Below are 25,230 nucleotides of genomic sequence, written 5' to 3' on the forward strand. Positions count from 1 at the left end.
TTTGTCTTTATTATTAAAGAACAGTATTAACTTTTTACAGCTTAGGGGAGATAAAGTGAGGGATAAAGTATATGGATTCTATACACACACACTTAGAATACTAAAGATGTTAAAAAAGGAAACAAGGATTTACCTTCTCTTCTGAAGTAAACACTAAAAATATCAGGTAACTTTTGCATTAAAATCTCTGCCATCTGCAAGGCTCCAACTACTATCTTAAGGTCTTGACTTGACAGCATGGAGGCAATATGACTAAAACAGATAATTTATTAGAATTAGATTTGCCTTTTCATTTTTCTGCTTTTTTGAAAAAAAAAAAAAAAAAAATCAAGCCAGTTCATCTTGAATACATAGTACTGAAGATTGAAAGCAAACAAAGTTTATTGTGCTTTTGTAAAAGCTACAAGTAAAATGACTGAAAAAGTCCTCTTCCCATCTAAACCACTTTTACAACATTTTAACATGTGGCATAAAGGAAAAGAGAAAGTTTACTTTCTTTAAAGAACATGGTGTTCTGGAATCTGGTACTGCCTTTGAAAAACTAGTCAGTTTATTTTCTAATTGCATAATTTTATCTAGATCTGTAACTTTATGGTATAACATGTAGAAGAATTTTCACAAACAGAACTTACCAGTTGAATGCAATGAGAGTCTGTTACTGTTCACACTGTATTAAATCAAAAGTCATCTTGCCCTCAGAAAAGTTTACAGGCAAGTCTTAGAAACCAGGAAAACAGTAAACGGTAATAGTAGACATTACTAGTACACACAGCCATACAGGTAATCTAAGTTTCTAATAAGAATGCCTAGAGTTGGCACTTATTGAAAAATCTAAAATGCAAAAAAATCATGAAGAGCTGGCAGCCTCAGCTTTTGGAAAATAAATAAGAATTTTAAAGTATAATTTTCCCCTGAAAATATTATTCTTTTTTGAAAAAGCCGCCACATGTCTGAGTGTTAAGCTCAAAATTAGTTTCACTCACAACAGTTAATGAACCCACCTTGAAACAGCATGATTTTTCAGCACATCTTTCAGAAGTTCAGCATCAGCAAAATAAATTATCCTAAGAATTGCTCTAAGGCACTTGTGTCTAACAGCAGGTCCAGCTGAAGAACTATATACTTCATAAAGAACACCAAACAACGTTTTGATAAAGGATTTTGCCAGTTCTGGGTCCTCTTTCATTAGCTGTGCTCGAGCATCATCCTTCTTCAATTCTGAATGTCCACCTGTGAGAAATTGCACAAGAAACCACTGCATAGTTGTTTGCATCTCTGCTCTGAAGATTACTTTGTTAAAGATTAATTACTTTAGCTCTTGAATTGAAAAGATATCATTTAAGAGCCAGAAGTAGAATTGATTGCAAGAACTTAGGTACAAATCCTCCTCTTTCAAGGAGTTGTATCTTTTTTCTTCAGTTTTCATATATATTTCTGTATGGTACTAAGCCTTTGTTAAATAAAAAGGTGTATGAACAAAACTTTTAGGAAATCCCACATCAGGAACAGCCCTAGCTCTACTCCCCACCCACAGTTTAATGCGTTTTCAGTTTCCAGGAAAAGAGTATACATGTTATAAAGAATGCATTTCAACAGTTTGAGCTGCGTTGTAGAAGTCAGATCAGATTGATGTTCCACAGAAACCGTAAGAAATATCAGCTAAGTAATTGGATTGTTGCATAACCTAGCATAAATTAACTACAGCTAGAGACATCAGGTGTCTCCTAAACTGTACTTACTAGTGTTTGTATTGGCTAAAGGGTTTGGTTTTCGCTGAATGGCACGTGCTGTTCCAGTATCCTCATTTATTTGCTGCATAGAGTTGAAGTCAATAGTATAAACACGCCCAAGCGTAGACAGGCTTATCTCATCCTCACCAACCTGATGAGCTGCCTAAAACCAAGAAAGAGTTCAAAGTTAAGAAACCCCTATCAAATAGGAAACTATATGAAAAGTGAGGAGAGGGGCAACACGATAGGAAAATCAATGACTGACAAAAACAGTAAGAACAGTGACTAAGCAGTTCACCCTGAATACCAAAACAGTGCACTGTTAAGAGTAGGAGGTTTGAGGAAACTCATGTATTTCTTACTCAGAAAGACGACCAATACATTCAAAGCCATGAAGCAAGCACTCAATTTCCTATACGGCCACATGCATAATTAAAAAACATCAACACACAAATGTGTGGAAGTGCTACCTCTATTATTCGACTATCAATCCTGTTATAGGGATGCCAGAGACCCCTGTCATCTCGCCACTGCCATATTGCACCGTCTGTATTTTGCGCATTTCCTTTCTTTAGCATAGTATCAACAGCAAAGATTCCCTCTTTTGGCAGGCAAGGCATCAGTTCACTGTAAAGAACATTAAAACAGTATTTTACTAGAAATATACAGTAAGGCCATCTAGGCTGAAAACTGTTTGCCTTCATTTTAGAGAAGTTAGGGATTTTAACATACCAACCAGACTCAAAACCTAGGGCTGCATTAACTTACCAGATAAGAGAAGTAAGCTCATAAAGTTCTTGAGGACTTCGTGGAACAAGGTCAATTTGTTCCTGACAACTCCCATTTGAGGCTCCACAAAGAAGGAAGTGAAGCGTTTCTGCAATATCTACAAAAATGATTATTCATGAGATTGCCTATATAAAAATATAAACTCCATTTTGTGTTGGACACTACACAGAAGAGGCAGTCACTGCCCAAAGCAAACAGATAGTAGATAGTAAGACAAAAGCCATCTTTTTGAACATAATAAGAAAAGTGTGTTTCCTTAGGTCTGAGGTTTGGACTTTTTTTGGGTGTTTAGGTGTTTTTTTTTTTTCCTTTAAGGCATGTATCAATATACAGGGCACAAAAGAAAACAGGGGAACATAAGGCAGCTGAAGTGACAAGTCAAATTTTAGAAGATGGAAAGAAGAAAACAAGTGAGAACTAAGACAGCTACACAGCAGTTACGTCTCCATGTTTTCCCTTAGAAAAACTCCTTAAATCACATATTTCCCCCACCTGGTAAAGACTGCAAAAAGAATTATTCAACTTGTGTTGGAATGAGAGTAATCTGCAGCTAATACAGACTCAAAATCAGGCAAGCACTCCAATGACAACACCTAGAGGCAGGAAAGGGGAGAAAAACCCCTCTGGAAAATAAACTTTCAACAAGATTAACTAAATTCTGTATCCCAGAAGAAGCATAGAGCAGAGAAAGAAAAACAAGAACAACACAGTATTTGTATAATCAAGCGAAGATCCCCCAGAATATGAAAGGGTAAGAACTCACTTTGCTTCATAAGTTGGACTGCAAGTGTAGGGCAATTGGAGCACATTAAGGAAAACATGCGCACCACCATGATGAACATTCCTGAGCTCAGGATAGGAGGCGTCACTACCAAGAGTTGCTGGATATTTGTTAACAAGTCCTTGGAAGCAACCTGCTGGAGCAAATTCTTTAGGAGGGAACAGCAAAATTGAAAACATTAGTTTGACTTTGAAAAGTAAGCCCCTAGGAGGAACTGAGGGAGAGAAGGAAACAAAAATCCACCCAAAAAAACCCCACACCCTTACCTCCTCATGCTGGAAGTTGTCCACTAGCCGTGCAAAACAGAGACAAGTGCTTTCAACAGACTTCTTGTCCTATTATAAAAAAAGTTAAGTATTTGTTTGAATTAAAGTAATTTAACTTGCTTTAGATTATCCTGTCATTTTGAGGCATTCATAAAATTTCTCTAAAAAGGCCAGCTGAATCACATTTTACAGAATATTACAGCTCTGAATTTTAAATTCATTGATACCGTCTAAACTGACCTCCTGATATGGCTGTGCTCCTGTATATTCCCTGGGAAACACCTCACACTTGCAACACAAATACCTTTAGAGATGAATAAATGGATCTATAATATCCTTTTTGGATTCTACAAGGAGGAAACAAAAGGGAAGAGAGCTACAAAGCCAAACCAACAGGAGATACAGACAATAAGCAGGAGTGAAGGCTACTGTTCTACAAGCTACATGAAGCCTGATTTTTATAGCATGCAGCGCAGCCAAGACAGCAAATCGAAGGATACCACAATTGTTCTAAAAATAGCTCATTAAGTTTGTTTGAACACTAGAAAAGTTCATTTGAACATAATAAACCACTTTTATTGTGGTTTGAACAGTGGAAGAGGTTTCCCAGAGAGGTTAAGTGTCCATCCTTGGAGATATTAAAAAAAAAAAAAAAAATTCAGCTGGACATGGGCCTAGGCAATCTGCTCTAGCTGACCTTGCTGAAGTAGGGGGTTAGAACTAGATAACTGAGAGGTCCCTTCCAACCTCAACTATTCTATTGAAGGCTAACTCAAGACTTGTTTTGCAAGGAAAACTCCACTTCAAAATTTCTTAAAACCTTACTTTTGTGGGCTGTAGCTTCTCTTCAGAGAGCAGGAGTCAGTACTTGACCCAACTGCTGCTGAGAAGGGTGCTTCCTGTTTCCAGAGCACCATCTAAAGCTGACATTTAGACTTCTGTGAAGCTGCCTCAAAGATTCAAGTAGTCTTTCAGCAAGAAGATGTTGGCAAAATTAAGAATAGCACAAGAATACACAAAAACATTACCTGAAGACTTCCATTTAGTAGCATTTGTTAAGGAACAAAATTATTTCACCTTTTTAACAGGGAACTGCCAACCAAGCAGAAAGTCCAAATCTCTTGTGGTGCAATAGTCATTGCGAGTGCTCACTTATGAACATAGCAACACTGCAGGATGGGCAGATCTCAGAAGCCCCATGATTTAGGATTCATCACTTCAAACTATTGTGCAAGAGTAGGAACTTTCTTTTTAAAAAGCTGTAAGCTCTCCCAAAAAGTCAAATGAAAAAAAAAAAAAAACAAAAAAAACACACACAAAAATTGAAACTGAAGCTTTTCTGAGTTTGAAGTGGGAAGGAACCTTGCAACCCATTAAGAAAAAACAACAGTAATGGTAGTGGATTTCCTCTTACAGATGGGCAACAAGGACTACAGACCCACTATATCACAACTTGACAGTATAGAAACTTTAAAGGCAATTATCACATTGCAAAGGCAAAGAATACACAGTAAAGAATGAGATATCTAGAGGCAATTTTATACTAAACTTTCCATTTTATAATAGCTCCTTACCTGATGGGTTAACCTTTGTGTAAGCAGTGGCAAAGAGTCTGCCACAAAGTGAAACTCATCAGGTGTTATACTCTGGCAGCAGTTGGCAGCAATAGCTAGTGCATTCCTCTGTGCATTTATACTGAAGAATTCCAGATACAGCAAACAGTCTGCCAACCCACCCTATAATAAAATAAACATTTTCACTCAGTACTGTTAAAAATCACGGAAATTCGTTTTCTTATTTCATCTTCGCAGAAGATCACCAAGATGTAGAATGAGTAGAGGTAAAAATGGTTTCTTTTTTACTTACTGCCTGCAGAATGGCTTTGCTATGCCTGCGTGATAACATCTCCAGGGCTGTAAGCGCCTGCTCTGCGACATCAATGCACTGAATAACTTGCAGCTACAGGAAAACAAGAAAGCTTGTCAATCATTTTTTAAACTAGTTTGTAAATAATAATAATAGTCTTGATTAAGACTTGGACAGTTAGCCCGTACTGAGACACATATGCTAATACAGCTGCACTGCTAGATCAGCTATACAGCTACTCCAAGTTTGTATAGTAAGACAGTATCTTTGCAACACCAATCAGACAGAAAGTTCTCAGTGAATCAGACAGTGCTTTTCAGTAAGGGTATGAACAAGGAGTAAACCTGTTTCTAAAAGCTTCTCATGGATTACATGTTATCCTGTAAGCTATGAAAAGAAGCCATTACCTTAATGGTATATCGTAAAGTTAAATCAAAAGATAAAATCCCCTCAGATGAGTTTAACACTGCTTTGACTTAAATTTACCTTTTCCAAGAAGACAGGAATTGCATCTACCACAACAGCAGATGATCTGGGAAGTGCTTCCATCATGTATGTTAAGGCCCGACATGCATGGTTCATCTATTAAATATATAGATATTTGTTCTTAAGTTCAGATGATACATTTCTCAATTTCAAAAGATTTCTTAAACATTAAAAATCACTTACAATGTCGAAGTTGTGCTCCATCTGCAGCAGCGTTATCTGTTTTTTTAAAAAAGTGGTGTTAGTTCAGTAAAAAGTATCTAGATATCAACATTAAAAAGGGCACATTGTAGCTTTTGATGCAGAACTTTGGATTTTGGTAAAAGTTTGAAGAGAGCCACTACCTATTCTCAATTATTAAAGAATTAATAGGGCTATCAAAATTTAGTGAAACATGCCCTCAAAGTCAGATAATGTGATATATAGATACACATACACACACATATATAATTAAGAATATATAACAAATTAAGAGTATTTGATTTAAGCCAGATATTGAGTGAAATATTATATCCTCCTATAAAATTATGAGATTTAATCTTTACCAAAGCTGGTACAACACTCTTGACTGGAAATCCTCCTAACGTTTCTTCATTCCCCATGACCAACAGCTGGCACATCTCAATCACTGCCTGAAGTTGCTGACTTTCATCAGTGGCTTGGAGACCTTGTAAAAGCTGTTGGGCTTTAGAACCTAGATATTCAGAAAAAAGATTAGGAAAGAAGATATTAGAAAACATAAGTGTTCAAGGGAACTGTTATGCTATACTTCTGCCAGAGTGGAAGACCAGAGATAGTTTGTTTTCCTCTGTATTTGCAGTTTCACTTCCTTTCCCTGTCATAAGAAGGGAGGCAAAAATCTCACTTTTGGCTGTCTTTCCAGTGAAGACTGGTCAGCACAGGGAGTCCACACTGCTCACCATAGCCATCTTGCCAACCTACAGCAGGTGCCAGAACCCACACCATTTCACCTTTATAAAGCAAAGGACTTTTCAGCACACCCCCTACATAACACAGCACATGGAGTACCCATGAAACCCCATCCTCTTCTTAGCAAGCAGTGTAACAGGCTGCCTTTGGCTCTCCTGGGAAGCTAAACAGACTTGGACTAGAAGATACACATCTTATCCAGCTGCATAATGCAGACATGGTGGAATAAGACTAAGGACCCATGTTCTGACGCACTGTCTGAAGGAAATTATTTCTGTCTGAAACCCAAGACACTTTTGAAACTATAAACAACATACCTTAGAACTGACATCTACTAATAGTTTTAAAACTAGCTAAAGCATTTGTTTGAAGCTAGCAAAACACAAGGGGGTTGGAGAGATCTTTGGTTAAGCAGCCCATCATGCAAAAGAAAAAGATAAAAGGGGTGAAAAGGCAAGAACCCTCCCTTCCCCACCTAGAAGGGAACATTAAGATGCCCCAAAAAAAAGAAAAGAAATATGGCTTAAACAAATTTCTCTTCCTTGTAGGAAGACAAGCAAATTAATATCGCTAACCAGTGGTCTAGTACTATCATGACATACATATGTTCAACATGTAAAATATTATATTAAACTAAGAAGCTAATACAAATATTAGATTTTACTAGTGGCTGAATTCTACTAGTCTGGAAGTGGAAAGAATTAAGTCAAATTAGACAAACTTTGCTTACTAGCTCCACTTCCAATTGTCCTGTGGAAGAGCTGCGACATCCGAGGACCAAGAGGGCCAAACAGGTGAGGAGGAAGACCCCTAGCCTCTAATAGAGCTAAAAGCAAACAGAGGATAACAGCCATTGTCAAAGCTTCTACATATATTTTTAAAAGCTTAAATTCCATGATGCTATAATTTAAGACTACTAGAATTTTGATACTTTACGAAAGAAGAGTTAAGATTAGATGACTGCAGCTACCTCAATTTCTAAAAAACACCAAAAAAATGACCTTTAGGAACAAATAACTAATCTTTTATGCATCAGAGCATTAAGGCCCTTTAAGAAGTCACCCACTGAGATTCCAGAGTTATATATTTCACAGGAGAAGTCTGGTCTACTAAATTGTTTTAAGTCTAGATCTAGAATAGCAGATACACCAAACTAATTTCAAATCTCAAACTACATAAAATAGGTTGTAAGTTTATCTTCACATTTTCAGGAACAGAATGGCACTATTAATGTAAAACAATGACAGTGACAAAAGGGTTCACAGCTTTATTTGCTGATGAGGAGAGGGAAGAATTTCTGCTAGATATTAGGTTTTTGTTCTTAAACACTTTTCAGTAGTGTTACTTCAGCTAGACTAAGTGGGTGATTCTGATTTTTATTGTAGCAACCATGACTACTACTGAACAATGCAGTAACAATTAATAGTGAAAAACAATTTAGCTCAATATTCCTAATGCATGCCTATGCTCACTGAGAACTATAAGCAAGCGAACTGGTAGTGACACAGCACTCATTTCCACATTAAATACTCAGATTAACTGAAATTTGTCATTTGCAATGGAGATCATGATCTCAAACTTGTTGCAATGTAGTGGTAAAATCATTAGAACAGTTGCAGGACATGCAATCTGAGTTTATACCTGCCTGTACTCTCAGGTTTTGAGAGACCTGAATCCTTTAGCCCAAGCACAAAAGCAAGCATTTTAAGAACATCTAGATTTTGTTTGGTCAAAGCTTACAGCAACGTGGGTATCTATGACAAGCACAAAAAATGTTATCCAGAAGCAGGCAGAGTAACAGTAGGCCTAACCTGGCCTGTCAACTGAAAACATTCTTGCAAAGACTTCTTTTCATATTTGAGCTTGCACACTCTTACAGGACTGAGTTCTCAGTTCTTTCCCCCCACCTCCTCCTGAAAAATCATCAATAGTAGTATATTATACACCATGTAAATGAGTAAGGACACTATGCCACCCCCCTCCAGATATCACTTCCAAATTCTCGCACCTTGAGTAAATTAAGGCTTGTAAACTCAATACTTCAGAACCACTGTAAGCAAAGCAACACATTCACAGACAGAAAAACAAAAATACAGCCTTCCCACTAAATATAATACAGAATTTGGGTAAGTATAGCTATTATAGACTACAAACAAATTAATGTAAATTAATAACAACTTTTATACCTTGTAGTCTTCCCATCTCAGAATCATCTGACTCACTTTCTCCAGAGGTTGTCATACCTACAGCCCCAGCAACAGAACTAGATGCTAAATAAATAAAATAGAGATTACTGCAAGTTATAGTGCCTTTAAAACTATAAATTTGCATCAATTCCATCATCAAGCAAAGTGTCCACCATCAGAAGAGTGCTCTGTATTTAACCCTGCCACCATCATACTTCTGTACAATTGTCATTTTGACTAGACCAGTCTACAGGTCTAACACTTTCCAAAAGCTGAAGAGGCTGTATCAACACAAGATAATACAAAAAAGTACAGCTAGATCAGCAAATTTCCTTTCAGACAGATTTGCCTGTATCCTTAGAAAATTTATGCCTTTCTTAATTGAGTGTTATGCTACACTTAGTTCCCATTAATTCTGACTTTTTGTACTGATGTAGTTATCTTTAAGCAGAGAACATTTAAGACTTTCTACAATCTATCATAATTGCTGGAAAGCTCCTCTGAACTCACTACTGATTAGGACTAGATGATAAAATTAGATACCACTTAATAGGACCGTGCAAGTAAGAATATTTAACTTCATCACACATTTCTCCAGTACAGACATGCTCGCAATCTCAGCAGAAAACTTATAGAATATTTATGAGTAGTTACAAAAGAGCTTTTACAGGTAAATACATGCCTTTTGTATTCTGAATACTTTGGTGTCTCTTTGGTTGGCACTACAAGTAATTTATGTGGCACCAGCTGAAGTTACATTTTTAAAACTAAAGTCTGCTTTATTGGACATAGTTTGGAGACTACAAGAAAAGCAAACTGAAACATGTACCAGTCATCCAGGAGATCAGATTCAAAAGTAAAGGTCCCTCTCGCCGAACAGCCTTCCAGAATTACTTACTGTCTATGCTAGCCTAAATAGTTTCTCCCCAGAACTTAATCCATTTAATTGTTTTTAAATGCAAAGAAGTTTGTATCAGCAACTATACTACAAATGTTTCCACTGGAATTTCTTCTTACCTGCAGCTCCCTGGGGAGCCTCATCTGTACGTGCAGCTGAAGAGTTAACTCCATCCTGGTTGTTGTCAGGATCAGCCATCTTCTCCTGTCGACGAGCTTCAGCTGCTCCTCTTTTGCCCAGGCCAGAGCCTCGCCGACTAAAGATTCAAAAAACACAAGTTTCAGACCTTATGAACTAAGACAAGAGATTTATTAATGTGAGACTACTCAATACCACATAACATTTTTGTAGATCACTACCACAAAGTTGCACAAACTGATTCACATAAGAAAGTCTTCACAAAATCATCCAACTCATCTTTCCCCCCTTGCACCGCACCGTGGGGGTGATAGTTCATACAGATGCATTACAGCTAGGTCCTTACATTATAACCTTCACAGAAGTTTGATAACAGGGTAATTGTCTTTAAATGAAAGTTCTGAACTACTGAAAGCAAAGAGAACTCTGATGTGCAATTTGGTTTTCAGTGCCAGAACAAGTTTGAGGACATGAGCCTTTTTAAATTTGCATTTTTAAAAACTACCATCATCACCCCTACAAATATATATGTCTACAAAATAAACAGTCAAATTCAAATGCACACTTGACAAAAGAATCAGACTTCGGAAGCTTTTTTTTTTAATGGCATGGAAGAGGAAAAGGAAGTTATGCTGGAACTACTAAACGTAGTTTAGATGTAAGAAAAAAAAGTTGTTAAGGCTTTGTAAATCTAGCTTCAGAATACATGCAACTACAAAAATTGTTTGCGTCACGGTACACATTTACTCTCCCATTTAATCTACCAGCTGTTTTAAATTATTTGTTCAGGAGTAATTTTCCCCTATATCAGAAAGTATATTAAGTACTTAGATATTCATAATATTGTTCAAACACAACTGCTGACAAGCTGAGTCAGCTTAACAACGTACACTATTAAAACAGACTCCTGTGTGATACCATGAAGTCTTTCCTTTTTCAAAGTAGTCCTGTATTATTCATGATGGACAGTAGTTTAGCACTTCTTTGTGTTTAGTACCTTTTTAAACAACACCTCCCCAAGGAAAGGATTATTTAAATCTGTGATACTGACTTTGGACATTTCTTTCCCTCCATTGTCATGGCTCAGATAAATTCTATGTGCTACCCATGACACTGATGTAGAGTAACCCAGCAGGCCTGAAAAGCTACAGCTACTTCTGCAATAGCAAAGAGATAGACAAAGCCAGTTTTCATGCATGAAAACGACATTAATATCAATCCACTGCAGTAATCATGTTTCATTATCTTAATTTTTACCTGGTGCTAGCACAGGAGCCCGTGGTCTTTTGCCGTGTGCTCCGCCGCAAACTGGGGAGCTCAGCAGGTGGTGATTCACTGCGCTTCTTTGTAGATTTTCTTAGACCTATGTAATATGTAAAGAATAGAATAAATCAGTCTTTAAATACACAGCAGTTCTACAAAGAAATGAAATTTCTGTGTACAGGAAACTTCCATGTAGAATAACAGCTTCTACATAAGAACCACAATAAGCCCACATCAGCTTTTAGTCACCTTGCACTGAACCAGTAAAAGAAAGGTTCGTATATTAACTCAAAATAATGAGGAAAAGTAAAGTAATAAGAAACTCCAAGTGGTTACCTAGATACCTTTTCCTAACCTACACACTACAGTTATAGAAGAGCTTGTGTTTCATATGCTAAACAGATTATCACATTATAGGATACAAGTTTATTATTTCCACATGTTGATGTTCAAAACACTTAAAAAGAAAACGCTTTAGCTTTAGATAAAAGAAGGGAAAAAAACCCACTCTATGCTGAGGGGGGAGGGCAGTGGTGGTTGCATCTGTTTTCCTGCACCTCCAAATAAATCTGTGCAGCATAAACTTAATCTTCATTAGCTGAATTATAATTTTTAGACAGTTTAATTCACATTAGTATGGTTTAAGAATAACTGACTTAAATTAAAACCATACTCTCCTCCAGGAGTCAAACACTACCAGTATTGAGATCTGTCCTATATATTATTCATGTTCCTATTTTAACTACATCCCTTCAACCCTTATCACTGTCATAAGGTCTTCCTTGAGCCAAATAACCAAGCACATCTTCACAGCTTTGGAAAAGAAGTTGTCAAGTTTTTAATTTAGAAGTATTTGGACTGTTAAAGACTGACCCAACTAATATTAATTTGCTCTAGGTTATAAAGCTATTGTTCTGATGATATAACCCACCACAGAACCAGGCAAGTCTTAACACACAAAACCCCATGCAATATAAAATTATCAGATGTTGAACAAGCTTACTATCAGGCTGAAATATCCCATAACAGCTTCCAAACCCAAAGGCTGAGAATTATCATGTCAAAAATTAAAAATCCTTATCAGGGCCAGCTTTACATTTTAGTTCCCTCCCACCCCTGCAATAAATAAGAGAACCCCACAATATACACTTCTGAAATACTATTACTAGAACAGATGTAAAGAATTTTGAAAAGATGAGAAAGTTAGATCACTGCTCCCTCTTCTGGCAATAAAGCAGAAACAAAACATATTTAAATACCTAATGCTTTCCAGCACTTTACCTATTAAACTGGCTCCTGTCTATTTCCTTAATCCTAAACCAATCCAGGAATACTGAGCTGTGGTACTGAGGGATAAAGTGATAACTACACAGCTTCTGACTGGATATATAATGGAAAAGGGAAAGTGATCTGAAAAGATGTTCCTGACCTGGTCAATAGCCTGTCCTCTCAAATACTACACTATATCTGAGCCAGGAACACAATGCCATGTGCGGTTCCACATAGATGAAGGTTAACCCGACATTCATGTCTTTACCACACATCTTGCTTACTAACTCAGGAAATTTGGCAGCCTTAAGAAAACAACAAGGTTCTTTAACAGTCATCCAGCACCAAACTGAATCAGGCCAACCACTTAAATTTTCAGATGATCTGCACATACAGAAAAAAATACATAACTATTTCAAATATTTTTAAAAAGCAGTGACATTTTTACTATGTACGCTTTCAAACCAAAAATTGAATTTGGTACAACAGAAATACTGTATGTAAATAGGGTCAGTCATTATGTAAGATACCAGGGGGAGGGGGAAACACGACACAAAAAAAGTGTGTTATGAAAGTAGAGATGCAAGACAAAAGTAGTTTGAAACAGTTGTAGGATCCTATGTCATAGCTATCCAAGTTTCTCAAGTACTAGAAGTGCACAGATACAGTAAAACTCCCCTCAGCTAGTTATATTTTACAGTAGAAAACACATGCTTTAACTGGCACTAGGTGTAGCACTGTATTGCTCCACAGATAAAACGTGTTTACCACTCTGGGTTCATATTACATGTATGGAAAAACAGGCTACTCAGTACCTATAACTGTGTGGCAAACTTCTAAGTGAGATGTACTTTTGCTTTACATATAGAAGAATATGTTAATTAACTTCTTACAGTAAAGTTCATGGAAAAATATACAAATACCTTTTAATTCTGTACATCAACATGCCACATTACTTCAAATCTTTGGGTACTCATTTTCAAGTAGTAGACCTAAATATTAAGTGACTTTAGATCAGCTTGGTAATAGGCTATCAAGGAGACACCACACATTCACTGTATGTGAAGCAAGATTGACTTAACTTGTATCAAAACAGGAATTCTGCTAAGGGCAAAGGTTTCACCAAACAGCTGTTGCTTAACAGTATGGTACCAATCCCAAGAAGCACAAAGTGCACACCTGATGCTCACTTTCTTGTACCATTAGCATCCTGCCAGTTTGGTGAGCTGAACTTGCTTAACACAGATCAGATGAGCACAGACACCATGAAGCAGTAAAGCAATGAAGCTCTGAAATGGGCTGTCCTTTTCTGTAAGAGGCATTAAATTAGCTCAGCCATCTCTTTTAAACTGAATTACCTCAGTAAGCAGGTTTTAGAGAATGTAGAGTTAGCCAGTTACTGCTTGGTGGATGAGCTGCAGAATACATCACAGCCTGAGCACCCAGAAGAGTTGAACTCATTTTCTCCTGCTGCTCAGGAAGAATGTTGTATGTGTCTGATCTTTTTGCACGTTTCTCATTGTCTCAAGTCTTTATTTCTCTACCTCTGATATCTACCAGGTCACATAGGAGCTTCCACCTACCTCTATTAATTTCAAAGGTTAAAAAGGAAGCAAAGAGACTTTTCAGAGCTTGTTCCCTTCCTGCTGTTCAACGCCACTCCGTGCCCTTAAAGTTCATTGTTTAAGAAGGCTTAAGTCAATCTCACCACCTGCACCTTTTGCAAATCCTTTGAATCTTCCCAATACCATAAGCTCAGGACTGCTAATTTCTTCAGCACAGGGCTGAACCTTCTTCCTTTCACTCACATTGTCACAAAAATTTGATCTCCCCCTTAACACACTGCTAGCATGGCCTCCCAGCTGAGGAGCTGCAGGAGGCTAAGAGACCCAAGCCTTCACTGGTAAATAAGGCACAACCAGCATTCAGAGATAGGAGATTAGAGATGCCCTGTGACTGCCTGATGAAGGAAAGCACCAGTCATACTGCCGTAAGACAGACAGGAAGGGCTTTCAGAGGAATTGGTTTGATGTTCATACTCAGAAGTTGTTTATTCAGCACCATTTCTGTAATATACAGAGCTATCACCAAGAGATCTGTTTCAAAGAGCTAGTGAAAGTTATCAACAGAGATGGACTTTTAATAAACCAGAATAATATCAAGTTTGAGCAGTTTACATTCAGCAACTGCTCTAACTTCTGATGTAAACTTTAGAAATAAAGCAGAGGCACAGGTTTCCTTATAGCAAATAGATATATTGCTTATGGCCTGACATCATCCTATTTGCATGCCAAACACTCATGTTAATGACTCAGAAGGAAAATAGACCCAAACAGGCTAAACTTGAAACAGCACAGCCTAACAAAAATAAAACAAAACAAAAAAAAGTCTTAAGAACATCTTCACATTTAAGTGTGTTTACTGATCAGCATTTTAAGGCATTTTTTGGTGCATGAAAGAAAAAAGTTCTGAAAGCAGCTGAACTGAATTCACTTAAGTCTGAGTGTATTACCCAAGCCAAATCAAAGTTAGTCAAAATTTCACAGTACATAGCCTGTAAAACCCTTTCTGTGCAACTCAAAGATAAATCAGTAGAGATTTACTTGTTAGGACTGGAAGGTTAGACTTCAGATTGGCTCCTGTGTTGGGCTGCTCTCATCACACAGTAAAGATAACATGAAAATAGCTGTGGCAAGGGAAGGCAAGACAACCTCCTGTCATTCTAATACTCCGCTATTTCCCTCCCTCAGTACCATCCCAAACACCCCCAGCTCTCGATTATACATAGCCCATCACCCCAATTAAACCAAGTATCTCCAAGATAGTCATCTCCTCAATCCCAAATCCACAACTCTAAGGCTCTAATGACCACACAGACAGCACTGTCACCCACAACCCCTAATAAACTATTTCAAAGGTATTTTCAGATTCTTTCCTCCCCCACCTCTGCAAAATTCCTTAAAGATAGGAGTTATGCACCATTCACACTCTGTGTTCACCTTCATATGGCTTTCCAGTGTATACCAGTAACCTCTCCAGCCTCCCAGACCTTAAAGTACTAGGTAGAGGCTTCTCGGTCAGGGACAGTTACCGTAAGTTACCCTGCTCTCAACATTGTCCCAGCCATCATTGTCAGCTTCTTCCTACTTAAGGGCCACAAGACACTACAGAAAGGGCAGTAGAGATTTCTCCTCCCTAAAAACAGTGACATAATTAAACTTGGTTTTATATTGTTACATAAGCAGTGAGATAACGTCATTTGCAACATTTTAAAAGCCCCAACCAAATATAGGGCTTAAAAGGGAAGTGAAAACAATGAAATCAAGAGAGCAGAACAAGGAACTTGCTTTTATTTTCCCCTTCCCATCAAGAAATATTTAGCTACAAGAATAGAGGTGAAAAACTTCAGCCTGCTTTTATTCTTCTAACAAATACCTGTTTTTCAGTGATATCACTGATAAGTTAGACTGCTGTGCAGCTGACAACGCTGAAAGTCATCTTGGATGCATTTAACACCTATCAATTATACAGTGAGGGCTGGACAAGAAACCTCAGGGTATTCCCCTGCAATATGTCAAAAAGCTTCTGCAAAGGTAGCAACCAAGTCTCTCCTCATTCTTCTCTTCAGTAGAGTAAGCCAGTTCAGCTCTTCTAGTTTTTCTTTCAAAGATCACAACTACTAGTAATTCTCTTGTACTTCTTAAACTGCAATACACAGAATGAACAGCACCACACTTATGTAGACATGACTGACCATGTTAGCCAGAATGTCCCCTCTCAGTTTTCTTCCTAGAACCACTCTCCCCATCATTTCACTTGAAGTTTCTGCAGCTCCTCATAGAGTTTGCATGTTTGTTTTTTGTTTATATCCCACTAGTTCTATAAGCCCTACTTCAAACATCTGTTTCATATTATACCCTTATACAAGACTACTGAGTTTTAGCTTTCACTTTCTACACAGGATTACTATGACTTCCAAAGACATGTTCGCAGACAGAGGAACATACACCTCAATAATTTAATCCAGATCACTGTTTGCCTTACTGCTTTAGAAAGCTGTTAATGTATGTGTGAAAAAAAATCACTCACTTCTGCTCCCTTATCTTCTAGGGGCTACTTGCTTGCTACAGAAAATAAATTTCAACTTACCCATTCTTCCTTGAAAACCTACCCTGGAAGTTTATTTTCTTAATATTTTCTTGATGCTTCTCACCATTATCCAAAATGCATATTTTGTTTAAATATTTCAAATTTGTCCCGATATTTTTCAAGACAGTGAAGCTGTGTGACAGACAAGTTATTTTTTCCTTTAAAAAGAGGGCTGAGTTAACAAGTTACTACTGATTCCAAGATCTCTTTAATCTGTTGTCAAAGAGCTCTAATGCACTATTTGAAAGGCTGAGACTATTCAAAAACATCATAATTTAACACTTCTATTCTAGGCTGAGTTCTCACTCTTAGTGATATCCAGTACAATCACTTACTCTGATCAGTGATATTCAGTGTAACCACCATTGGATTAAGTTTTGCTGTAATCTACAGTAAAATAAAGATGCATTATACATTTTAGACTTCCTAGTATCACCTGTTAGTACTTCTTTTTTCTCTCCTCAAATTGCAATACTACCTAGAGAAAGTAATTTCAACCCTCTACTGAGTCTGGAAAGGTGTCTCACCATGCTTTGTGCCCCTTACCAGTAACTTTTTATCCATATACAGACATCCCTACAGTTCATACCAACTTGATTTTGTGACATATACTTGAATGTCTTAGTCCAACTTGTTTATCTTTTTGCAAAAGATAACTGGCAGGTCATGGAAAAGCTAAGACTAGTCAGGCTGGCTTTCTCAGTACATTCTTTGTGAAGACAGTTTATACGCATATTCTCAATGCTGTTTTTCAAGCTACTCAACTCACACGCCACTTACATGGTGTTATCCCACCCTTCCCCTTCTCACTCCTTGCAGAACATAAATCACTCTCTACCATTACCTTCTCATTGTTCACTTGGAGGTAAATTCTTTCTCCTCCCTATCGTTCTTGTTCATTGCTAAAAAGTTGCCTATAACATGGACAGGCTTAGCTAAGAACTTGTTGGTTAGTCTCACTCTTGCTCAATTCCTGCCACTTCCCCCTCAATCCACCTTGTGCACATTTAGAGTTTTTCCTCTGGAACTCATCATCCTGTAAGTCTTGAACCATGAAGCAAGTAGTCAAAACCTTGTTACAAAGAAAATAACCTCTCTCCTCTTCCCCTGTGCTGTTCTTAGTCAATTATGTTAGGGCACCCCAGAATCAATACTCCAGTCATGCCAGTTATGCCAGTTATCCAAATCAAGCCTGTTAGGGCAATTAAATCTATTTTGATTAGAGAGAAAAACATACAGTTGCTCATGTTTATTTCACCTATTGCCTGCATTAATATTAACTACAGATCTTGCTCCAGTTGGGACAGCCTGCTTGTACTCAGGTCTAGGTAAAGGAACAACAGTAAGGAAGCTTAGGAAACCAGCTTCTTAAATCAAGTTTTAGAGGATACATGCTATAAATCGTACTGTACACAAAGGCAGCATGATGCATTTCAAAAATTTTTGTTCAATGTAACAGAGCTACAAGCATATCTGCACACTAGCAAGCAGGTGTTTTGCTTGGAGACAGCCTCTATTTCCCAGTGACAGTGTCCCAGAACAGTACCTGTTACTCAAATCCAGCACCAGAGAGGACATATTTTAGAACAATTTAAAAAAAAGTGACTAATGTCGCAGGCACTAGGTACACCAGGTTTAAAAGACTACTGTTCTTAAAGTAACATCAGAAATTCTCACAGTAAGGAAAAATTAGGAAAGTGGTCTTGAAACAAGAAACCATGTATTATCTATTTGTTTTCCAACATTTATTACTCCCACTTCATGAAAGCTTATGAAAATGAGGAGAAAAAAATGTGACAGGAAGAATATAATGAAGAGTTTTGTAACATATATGCCCCATCACAACACCCAACTATTTTGCATATATTTTATTTTTAAAATTGATTTGCAAGACACAGAAGCAACTTAAACTTATAGAACACTGACTGTACTTAAATAATTTGCTTTAGCTATAAATAGTTTCAGGCACAGCTTTACTTCAAAGCTCAGCAGAACACACTAGAAATAAATTTCTCAATGAAGATCCCAGGAAGCCTGAAATTTGTTTAGAAGACTTGATTGTGAAACATACATGCTTAATTCTTCCCCAAAAGAACTTACTTGCTAGCTTAGCCTGTAGTCCTGAAGGTCCAGGTTTTGATGTCTCTGACTTGGAAGAGCCTGGTAGAGACAGTTTTGTTTTAGGCAGACTGACTTTTGGGCTGAATCGAGCAGCCCAGTCAAACTTTGAAGAGCCACCTGTTTTACTTGGTTCTTTGTCCCTGCTACTCCTTCTTGGACTGGGGCTGGATGCAGAACGGGAACGTCTAGCTTTATTCTGGTCCTTTCCCTGTTTCACTCTGGCACCCTGAGTAACAGTAGAAGAAGCAGAGGCAACAGCAGAAGAGGAAGAGGATGTGGAAGCTGAAGAAGAAGAATCAGTGATGGTGCTACACCCAGCTTTGGCTGAGGTCACCGATTTTGAAGCCAGCTTGGAGAGTTTTGCTGACTTTTCTTCAGCGCCAGTTGATTCAACAGCTGAACCACTCTTTATACAAGACAGATTCTCTGTCCTTTTCCTTTTCTGACTTCGGGAGCTACCAGCAGCTCCACCCTTTCTGGTGTGAGCCTTGCTTGTTGATGGCAATTGTGTAGACTTCGACTGTTCTTGGTCTAGGTGTCTTCTCTTAGATTTAGTATGTGGCTTATTAGTTTCCAAGGAAGTATCAGTGTGTTGAAGTGCTTTGGGTTTTTTAGCAGAGCTAGGAGAATTGGTCCTCCTGTAATCTGGACTAGCACTGCGTTTAACTCCTCGAGAATTGTCTTTCTTAGGCACTTGCCCCGTTTTTTGCTTTTCTGAAGTATTGACTCTCTCCGGATCTTCTTCTTGTGGTATTAAAACAGCAGATGAACTACAGCCTCTGTAAAAGTAAGCAGGAACAGCATTAATGTTGAACTCAAGAAATCTCAGTTGCAACAGTTTTGCAAGATAAATATCATTCTCTAATAATAAAGGAAACCACAGGTAAGAAACAAAGTTGATTATTGAGTCTACACTGAAACAAGAAAAAAACCCCATGCGTGTATGAGAACAGTCATATTGCAAACGTTTTCTAGCATGAAAACTAAAATAAATTGCAGAATAAAAGCATAGTACACTGCTTTTTTTTTAAAGAGAAATATATGAGATAATGTAGATAGATTTTACTATCTGATTTTATTTTTTTTATAGATATGTTGAACTGATTAAGAAAGGAAAGAAAAAAGAAAGCCATGAAGCTATTATCTGAAAGTTTGAGAAGTTCCACAAGAGAGTAAGGAGTAATGCATAACTAGTTGTAACTGGATTCTAGTTCAAGAAAGGCTCTTAATGAAAGGATAGTTTCTCAATCTTGAAACTAACGTAATTAATCACAAAAAAATGGCAAAATTATCTTCTACATGATAGAAAACTGTTCCAGTGTGCATATAGCAAAAATGTATGAAGAGCAAAGTATGACCGAGATGATGACCCTGAACACAGGCATACTTTAGATTATTACATGTTTCCACAAATACAAGACAGTGCTCAGAACTCCTTGGGCAATCTTCCCCCAATATGAAGCCAGAAAAGGGGAGAAAGACCTTGCAAGTATTCCAGGACTAGTTATGCAGAAGTCATTTCCTCCCCATCACTGATGGAATGCTCTTAGTTGGTGAATTAGAAAAACAAAAAAAAAAATATCACAAACAGAACGCAAAACACTGAAATACATCCACTGAATGCAATATCTAGATTAGATAAAATCTATTAGTCATACATTTTATAAGAACTCTGTATAACTAGACGTATTATACACAGTTGTGAAGCGCAAATAACACTGGTTAACATATAAATATGAAGAGCAATTACCTTTTAGAAAAGTGTCCCTTGGACTGCTCAGAAGTAGTATTAGACTGCACTTTCGGTGTCTTTGAAATAGATTTTCTACTCTCAGGAGGGCTATGTGCCTTATGTTTTGCCTGCCCTAAATGTGACCTGTCAGCAGAAAGTCAAAACAGAAAGCTATCAGGATTCCAAGATACAGATACAAACCTGTAGGTGGAATTATTATTTATTTTTTGGAGTATTTACAAATATTAATTTACAGCTTCAAACCTTTCAATATCAACCCCTAACATTACAGCAATATTTCAAAAGTATCACCTGGTGCAGTTACAAATCACCACCAGTGTACCTGTTTTGTAAAGCACACAGTTCTTTAGTCATTTTAAATGACTAAAACATCTTCTCACACCTGAGCTGTGCAGATAAGTTCAAATTTTTCTGGTGTGCAAGATTACTAAATTATTCACCTAAGCATTAAGCCAGCATGCTATGGCACAAGACTGGGGCACCTGCCAAAGACCTCTTCTCAAAAACAGATATACACTTATCAACCTCAAGATTACATGCGGTAAGATTTTACCCCGTTAACGAGTGTTTACAAGTTTGTTTCTTTACTCTTCCATTTAGGAAAATCAAATGCTTGGAATGGGAATGCAACTAGTTCCACTCAGTAGGAAAGTTCAACCCTGCCAATTATTTTCTGGCTGCAGATCCACAAATTCAAATGATTGAGAGCTGTTTAGTAACAGCTGAAGTAAGAGGAATGAAGAAACACATGCTACCAATGAAGGCCTTCAGATAAAACAGGAAACCTGTGATAGAGAAAGGAATTAACTACAAGAGGTCTTTCAAGCAGCTTTCAGCTGCATGCAAAAAATGGTTTATTTCATGAGATCTGACTGGAGGACAAAGATCATACTATACCATAGAAAAAATTTAAGTATTAATTTATATCTTCACATATTCCATGTCTATTTTCAAAACCAATCAGAATTACCATCTGCAAGACTCAGAAGAGACAGCTCATCAGCATGTAAAACAGCACGGTTATAATAAGATTAAGAAAAATAAGTAATAGTAATAATTGCTAAGGCAAGAGACATCTCACTTGTACTTCCCTGGACAAAACACACTTTTGGCTAAGCTGTCACCAGAAGAAGACTCTACTGCTCATATCCTACCTATACAGAAACCCCAAGCACCACTACCCTTTATAAAATCTCAAACTAGTGTAGTATTAAAGCTCGAAGAAGCCATGTTTCAAAGTTAAAGAACTCCTGATTATATGCTGACATGCTATTAACCTAGGCTATCTAGTCCTTTGACCCAAGTTATGCAAACATCTTTGAATCACAGAGGGGAAGGGGAGGGGAGAAATGTAGATTTCATATTTAAGTGTCCTGCTCCTACCCATGACCCCAAACATCAAAACGTTTAGGCCAAAAGTGTAAGAGGTAAAAGCTTTCAAATAGCTTCTTCCAAGGAAATGCCAAAAATATAGTAGCAAAAACAGAGCTAAACCACCTATTGACCAGAAAGTTTCACCATCCTCTTAAGGATTTCAACACAAACTTAAACAGAAGCCTTAGTAGGAAAAAAAGTACCAAGTCTAATCACCTAAGCAATAACCACATGATAATATGCTTACAGAGTTGAAATGGTAAAAATTTGGTAATATTACTGTTTTTCTTGATAACTTTCCTTCATTTTCTTCTGAAGTATTCATCAGTTTCAGTGACTGAGTGAGAATACACCTAGACAGCACATATTCAAAACATATTCTGTGGTTCATCTTTCTAAGAGCATAACAGTCTGAAAAGATTAACAGCATCTTCTCCATATTCTAGTAATTTGTTTTTACTTCACATACTAGAAGAAGTCAATTTTTCTATCAAGAGCAAGTGAAATAAAAGTCAGAACTTTAGCTCACAATAGTAAACTCCATCAAGGTAAACTTGGGAATGTTTCACCTGATACTCAGTGTTTGGATTTTCCTTCTCCCCGCAAAAAATTAAGGTGTGAAATTTAATTTTCCCTTGAAATGTTTTTATTATGGGAGTAACAGAAGTTATTACATAATTTACACTTGGAAGGAATCTATTTTTTTATGTAAGCCAACTGATTAGGGTTCATTTCTTTTGAAGTATAATTTAAAAGGCTGTTTTCCCTTAAAGATTTTTGTTTTGCTTTAATTAGAACTGGATTCAGCTTAGTGCTTTAAGTGTTCATATAACGCAAATAACTTTTCAACTAAATTATGGCAATAATTTACTCATATAACACAAATAACTTTTCAACTAAATTATGGCTAAAGCAATACATCAAAATACCAAGTACTTAAATCATGCACTGAGAAGTTTCCACTTGTTTCAGGCTTCTTACTTTTCCCCTTTAACCCCTTCAGGTTCTGAAGTTTTTACAAACAATTTCATACCAATATCCAATTTGTGTAGACCAAAGCTACAACCATATCCTGGAGAACCTGAATACTGTATTGTGCAGACTATTTACATTTGCTTTATTTTCTCTATCTGTCAAACTATCAGTAAAAATAACACTCACAGCCAGAGCAGAAAGGTTACACTAGAAACCTAACAAATAGGGAGTCAAAACTGATCAGGAGGTTTTTTTAATTTTATTTTTAAAGGTCTACTGTGTTCTCACTTGTCATTCTTTGAGTTTAATCATTCCCTTTCCATGTGTTGCAAAGAGAAGGTACACAAGACAATAGCAACTTCAGGTCTCATTTAAAGTTAACTTACATACAAAGGTAGTTAAAATAGTCTAGTGAGCTAGAAACAAAAAGATAATGCTTGGAGAACTAAGTGCTATGAAAGGTACCTGGGCAGCTAGAAGATTGATTCTTGTTAAAGGCTGTGAGCTACCTGTAGTTTTGTCCATAATTCAAGGCTTTTATCTCATAACTTACCCAGTTACAAGCTCTTTATTCCTGTCCATTAACATATCATTCATTCAGAAGCTTCACTTAAATATTTACCTTTTTGCCAGTAGTGAGGAACTTAGACTTGTTGCTGGAAAATTTATGATCTTATGTTTGTCCATTTCTATTTGCAATCCAGAAATAAAGAGTGCTTGCTGCACCTTCAAGTGTTGCTTTGGATTTTCTTAGTTTTGCCACCCCCCACCCAAATTAAAGGCAGTTTCATAACCCACTCCAAGGCTTCACTCAATTGGGCAAAACTGTCTGCTGATAAATGTTTTTATTCATAGGTAGACACCCAGTTTTGAGTAGCACACATAAGAAGTTGCCAAGTGACCCACCATTTAGTTTGCAGTGTTCATATAAATAATCTTGTGGAAACTACCAGCCCTTAGCATTCCTTAGCAAAACCATAAAAAGGAATCAACTAGAACCTGTCTGCAAGGAGTTACTCCATGTGTATGAAAAAAAAGTACCTTCTGAAGTTAGTTAATAAACAAAGTGTTTCATTTAAGTCACGTTCCTCAGCAGCTGAGAGTGAGGTATTAAATGCCTACAAACATGAAGCATACAAAGCTGAACACTCTTCTACTTCTGTCATAAGTGAGATGAAAAAAAGCAATCGCAAAGATGAACTAAGCTGTGTAAAAAAACCCTACTTTCTCTCCTCAAATACTCTACTCATCTTCCCTACCAATGCAAACTTCTAATTTAGTTTTTACACAAGTCTCAGGTAAGATGTTAAAAGTTAACATATTATCAAGACTGGTCCAAAATCAAAACCTGTTCAGAACAAAAATAATGTAACTGAAAAAAAGTGTTCTTCTTACTTTAGTATTTGAAAAGGGTCAGACCAAATTGTTTTCCAGATTCTGCTTATACCAATGTCCTCTATGCAGCTAACAAGGATCTCTTATTTAGCCTTCAATCCCAAATGCACAAACACATGTATATATTATATTGTGAAAACTTAAAGTTTTTATAAAGTATCATACTTCCACAGGCAACTGCAACAGCATACCAATCACTTATGTTAAAATAATATCTCTACTTAAATACTGCTGCTCCTAAGGTTTCAGAAGAGTGACAATATGCAGATTGAAAGATAAGCACCACTGTCATTTCATGCAACTAAAAACAAAGTTAAAGTTTTGCATAACTAGTACATAGGTCCACTTTCATTGCTCCATACCAAGTACTAAAACACTGCTCACATCTGAAAGGAACAGCCAACCGCATCACTTTCAGAAAAGATCTTATTGTGTGCCTCACAATATCACTTGCAAATTGCTCACATTCTAAGTAAATACTGTGGCATCACTGGCAACGTAAGCCACAAGGGCACAATTCTTCAACACACATGGTGACAATGTAGATACAGTTAAAGTGACAGCAAGTACCTTCCACCCCCTCTCCTCCTGCCCCCAGGAAAAGAATGCTCTCATTAATGCATCTGCTTCCCACTCCTCTTCGGTTTACTGCTGCAAAGGGAAGCTTTAGTATCATTATTCCTTCCTTGCAAACCTGCAAAAAGTCATCCTTCAACGGAAAGTGCTGGAAAAGATAGTTTAGATAAGGGTTCATGTTGTACAATTAGGAAGGTGTTGTCCTAACAGTAATTCTAAATTAGGAGGATAACACAGAATACTTCTCAATCTGGTAGTAAAGCAAGTCAGAACTACAATTTCCAC

The 25,230-nt window shown here is 37.1% G+C and overlaps 1 protein-coding gene across 6 annotated transcripts in view; it reads right to left on the minus strand.

Annotated features, from left to right (window-relative positions):
- The window catches only part of TRIP12 (thyroid hormone receptor interactor 12), an 82,099-nt gene that overhangs the window by 22,953 nt on the left and 33,916 nt on the right, over positions 1-25,230 (minus strand). For 3 of the 6 annotated variants that reach the window (XM_074912709.1, XM_074912707.1, XM_074912708.1), the window contains exons 3-20: positions 20,623-20,748; positions 18,852-19,651; positions 11,328-11,433; positions 10,052-10,188; positions 9,035-9,118; positions 7,579-7,674; positions 6,464-6,612; positions 6,102-6,137; positions 5,919-6,014; positions 5,433-5,525; positions 5,141-5,302; positions 3,567-3,635; positions 3,283-3,448; positions 2,499-2,616; positions 2,201-2,357; positions 1,740-1,893; positions 1,002-1,230; positions 134-252 (exon numbers count right to left, since the gene is read on the minus strand). In XM_074912709.1, coding sequence (XP_074768810.1) covers positions 134-252; positions 1,002-1,230; positions 1,740-1,893; positions 2,201-2,357; positions 2,499-2,616; positions 3,283-3,448; positions 3,567-3,635; positions 5,141-5,302; positions 5,433-5,525; positions 5,919-6,014; positions 6,102-6,137; positions 6,464-6,612; positions 7,579-7,674; positions 9,035-9,118; positions 10,052-10,188; positions 11,328-11,433; positions 18,852-19,651; positions 20,623-20,748 — 2,897 coding nt within the window. The remainder of the gene's footprint in view (positions 1-133; positions 253-1,001; positions 1,231-1,739; positions 1,894-2,200; positions 2,358-2,498; positions 2,617-3,282; positions 3,449-3,566; positions 3,636-5,140; positions 5,303-5,432; positions 5,526-5,918; positions 6,015-6,101; positions 6,138-6,463; positions 6,613-7,578; positions 7,675-9,034; positions 9,119-10,051; positions 10,189-11,327; positions 11,434-18,851; positions 19,652-20,622; positions 20,749-25,230) is intronic. The other 3 variants (XM_074912713.1, XM_074912712.1, XM_074912710.1) reach the window with 2 other exon arrangements.

The sequence above is a fragment of the Athene noctua genome, chromosome 8 (genome assembly GCF_965140245.1).
Source record: "Athene noctua chromosome 8, bAthNoc1.hap1.1, whole genome shotgun sequence".
Classification (NCBI taxonomy): Eukaryota; Metazoa; Chordata; class Aves; order Strigiformes; family Strigidae; genus Athene; species Athene noctua.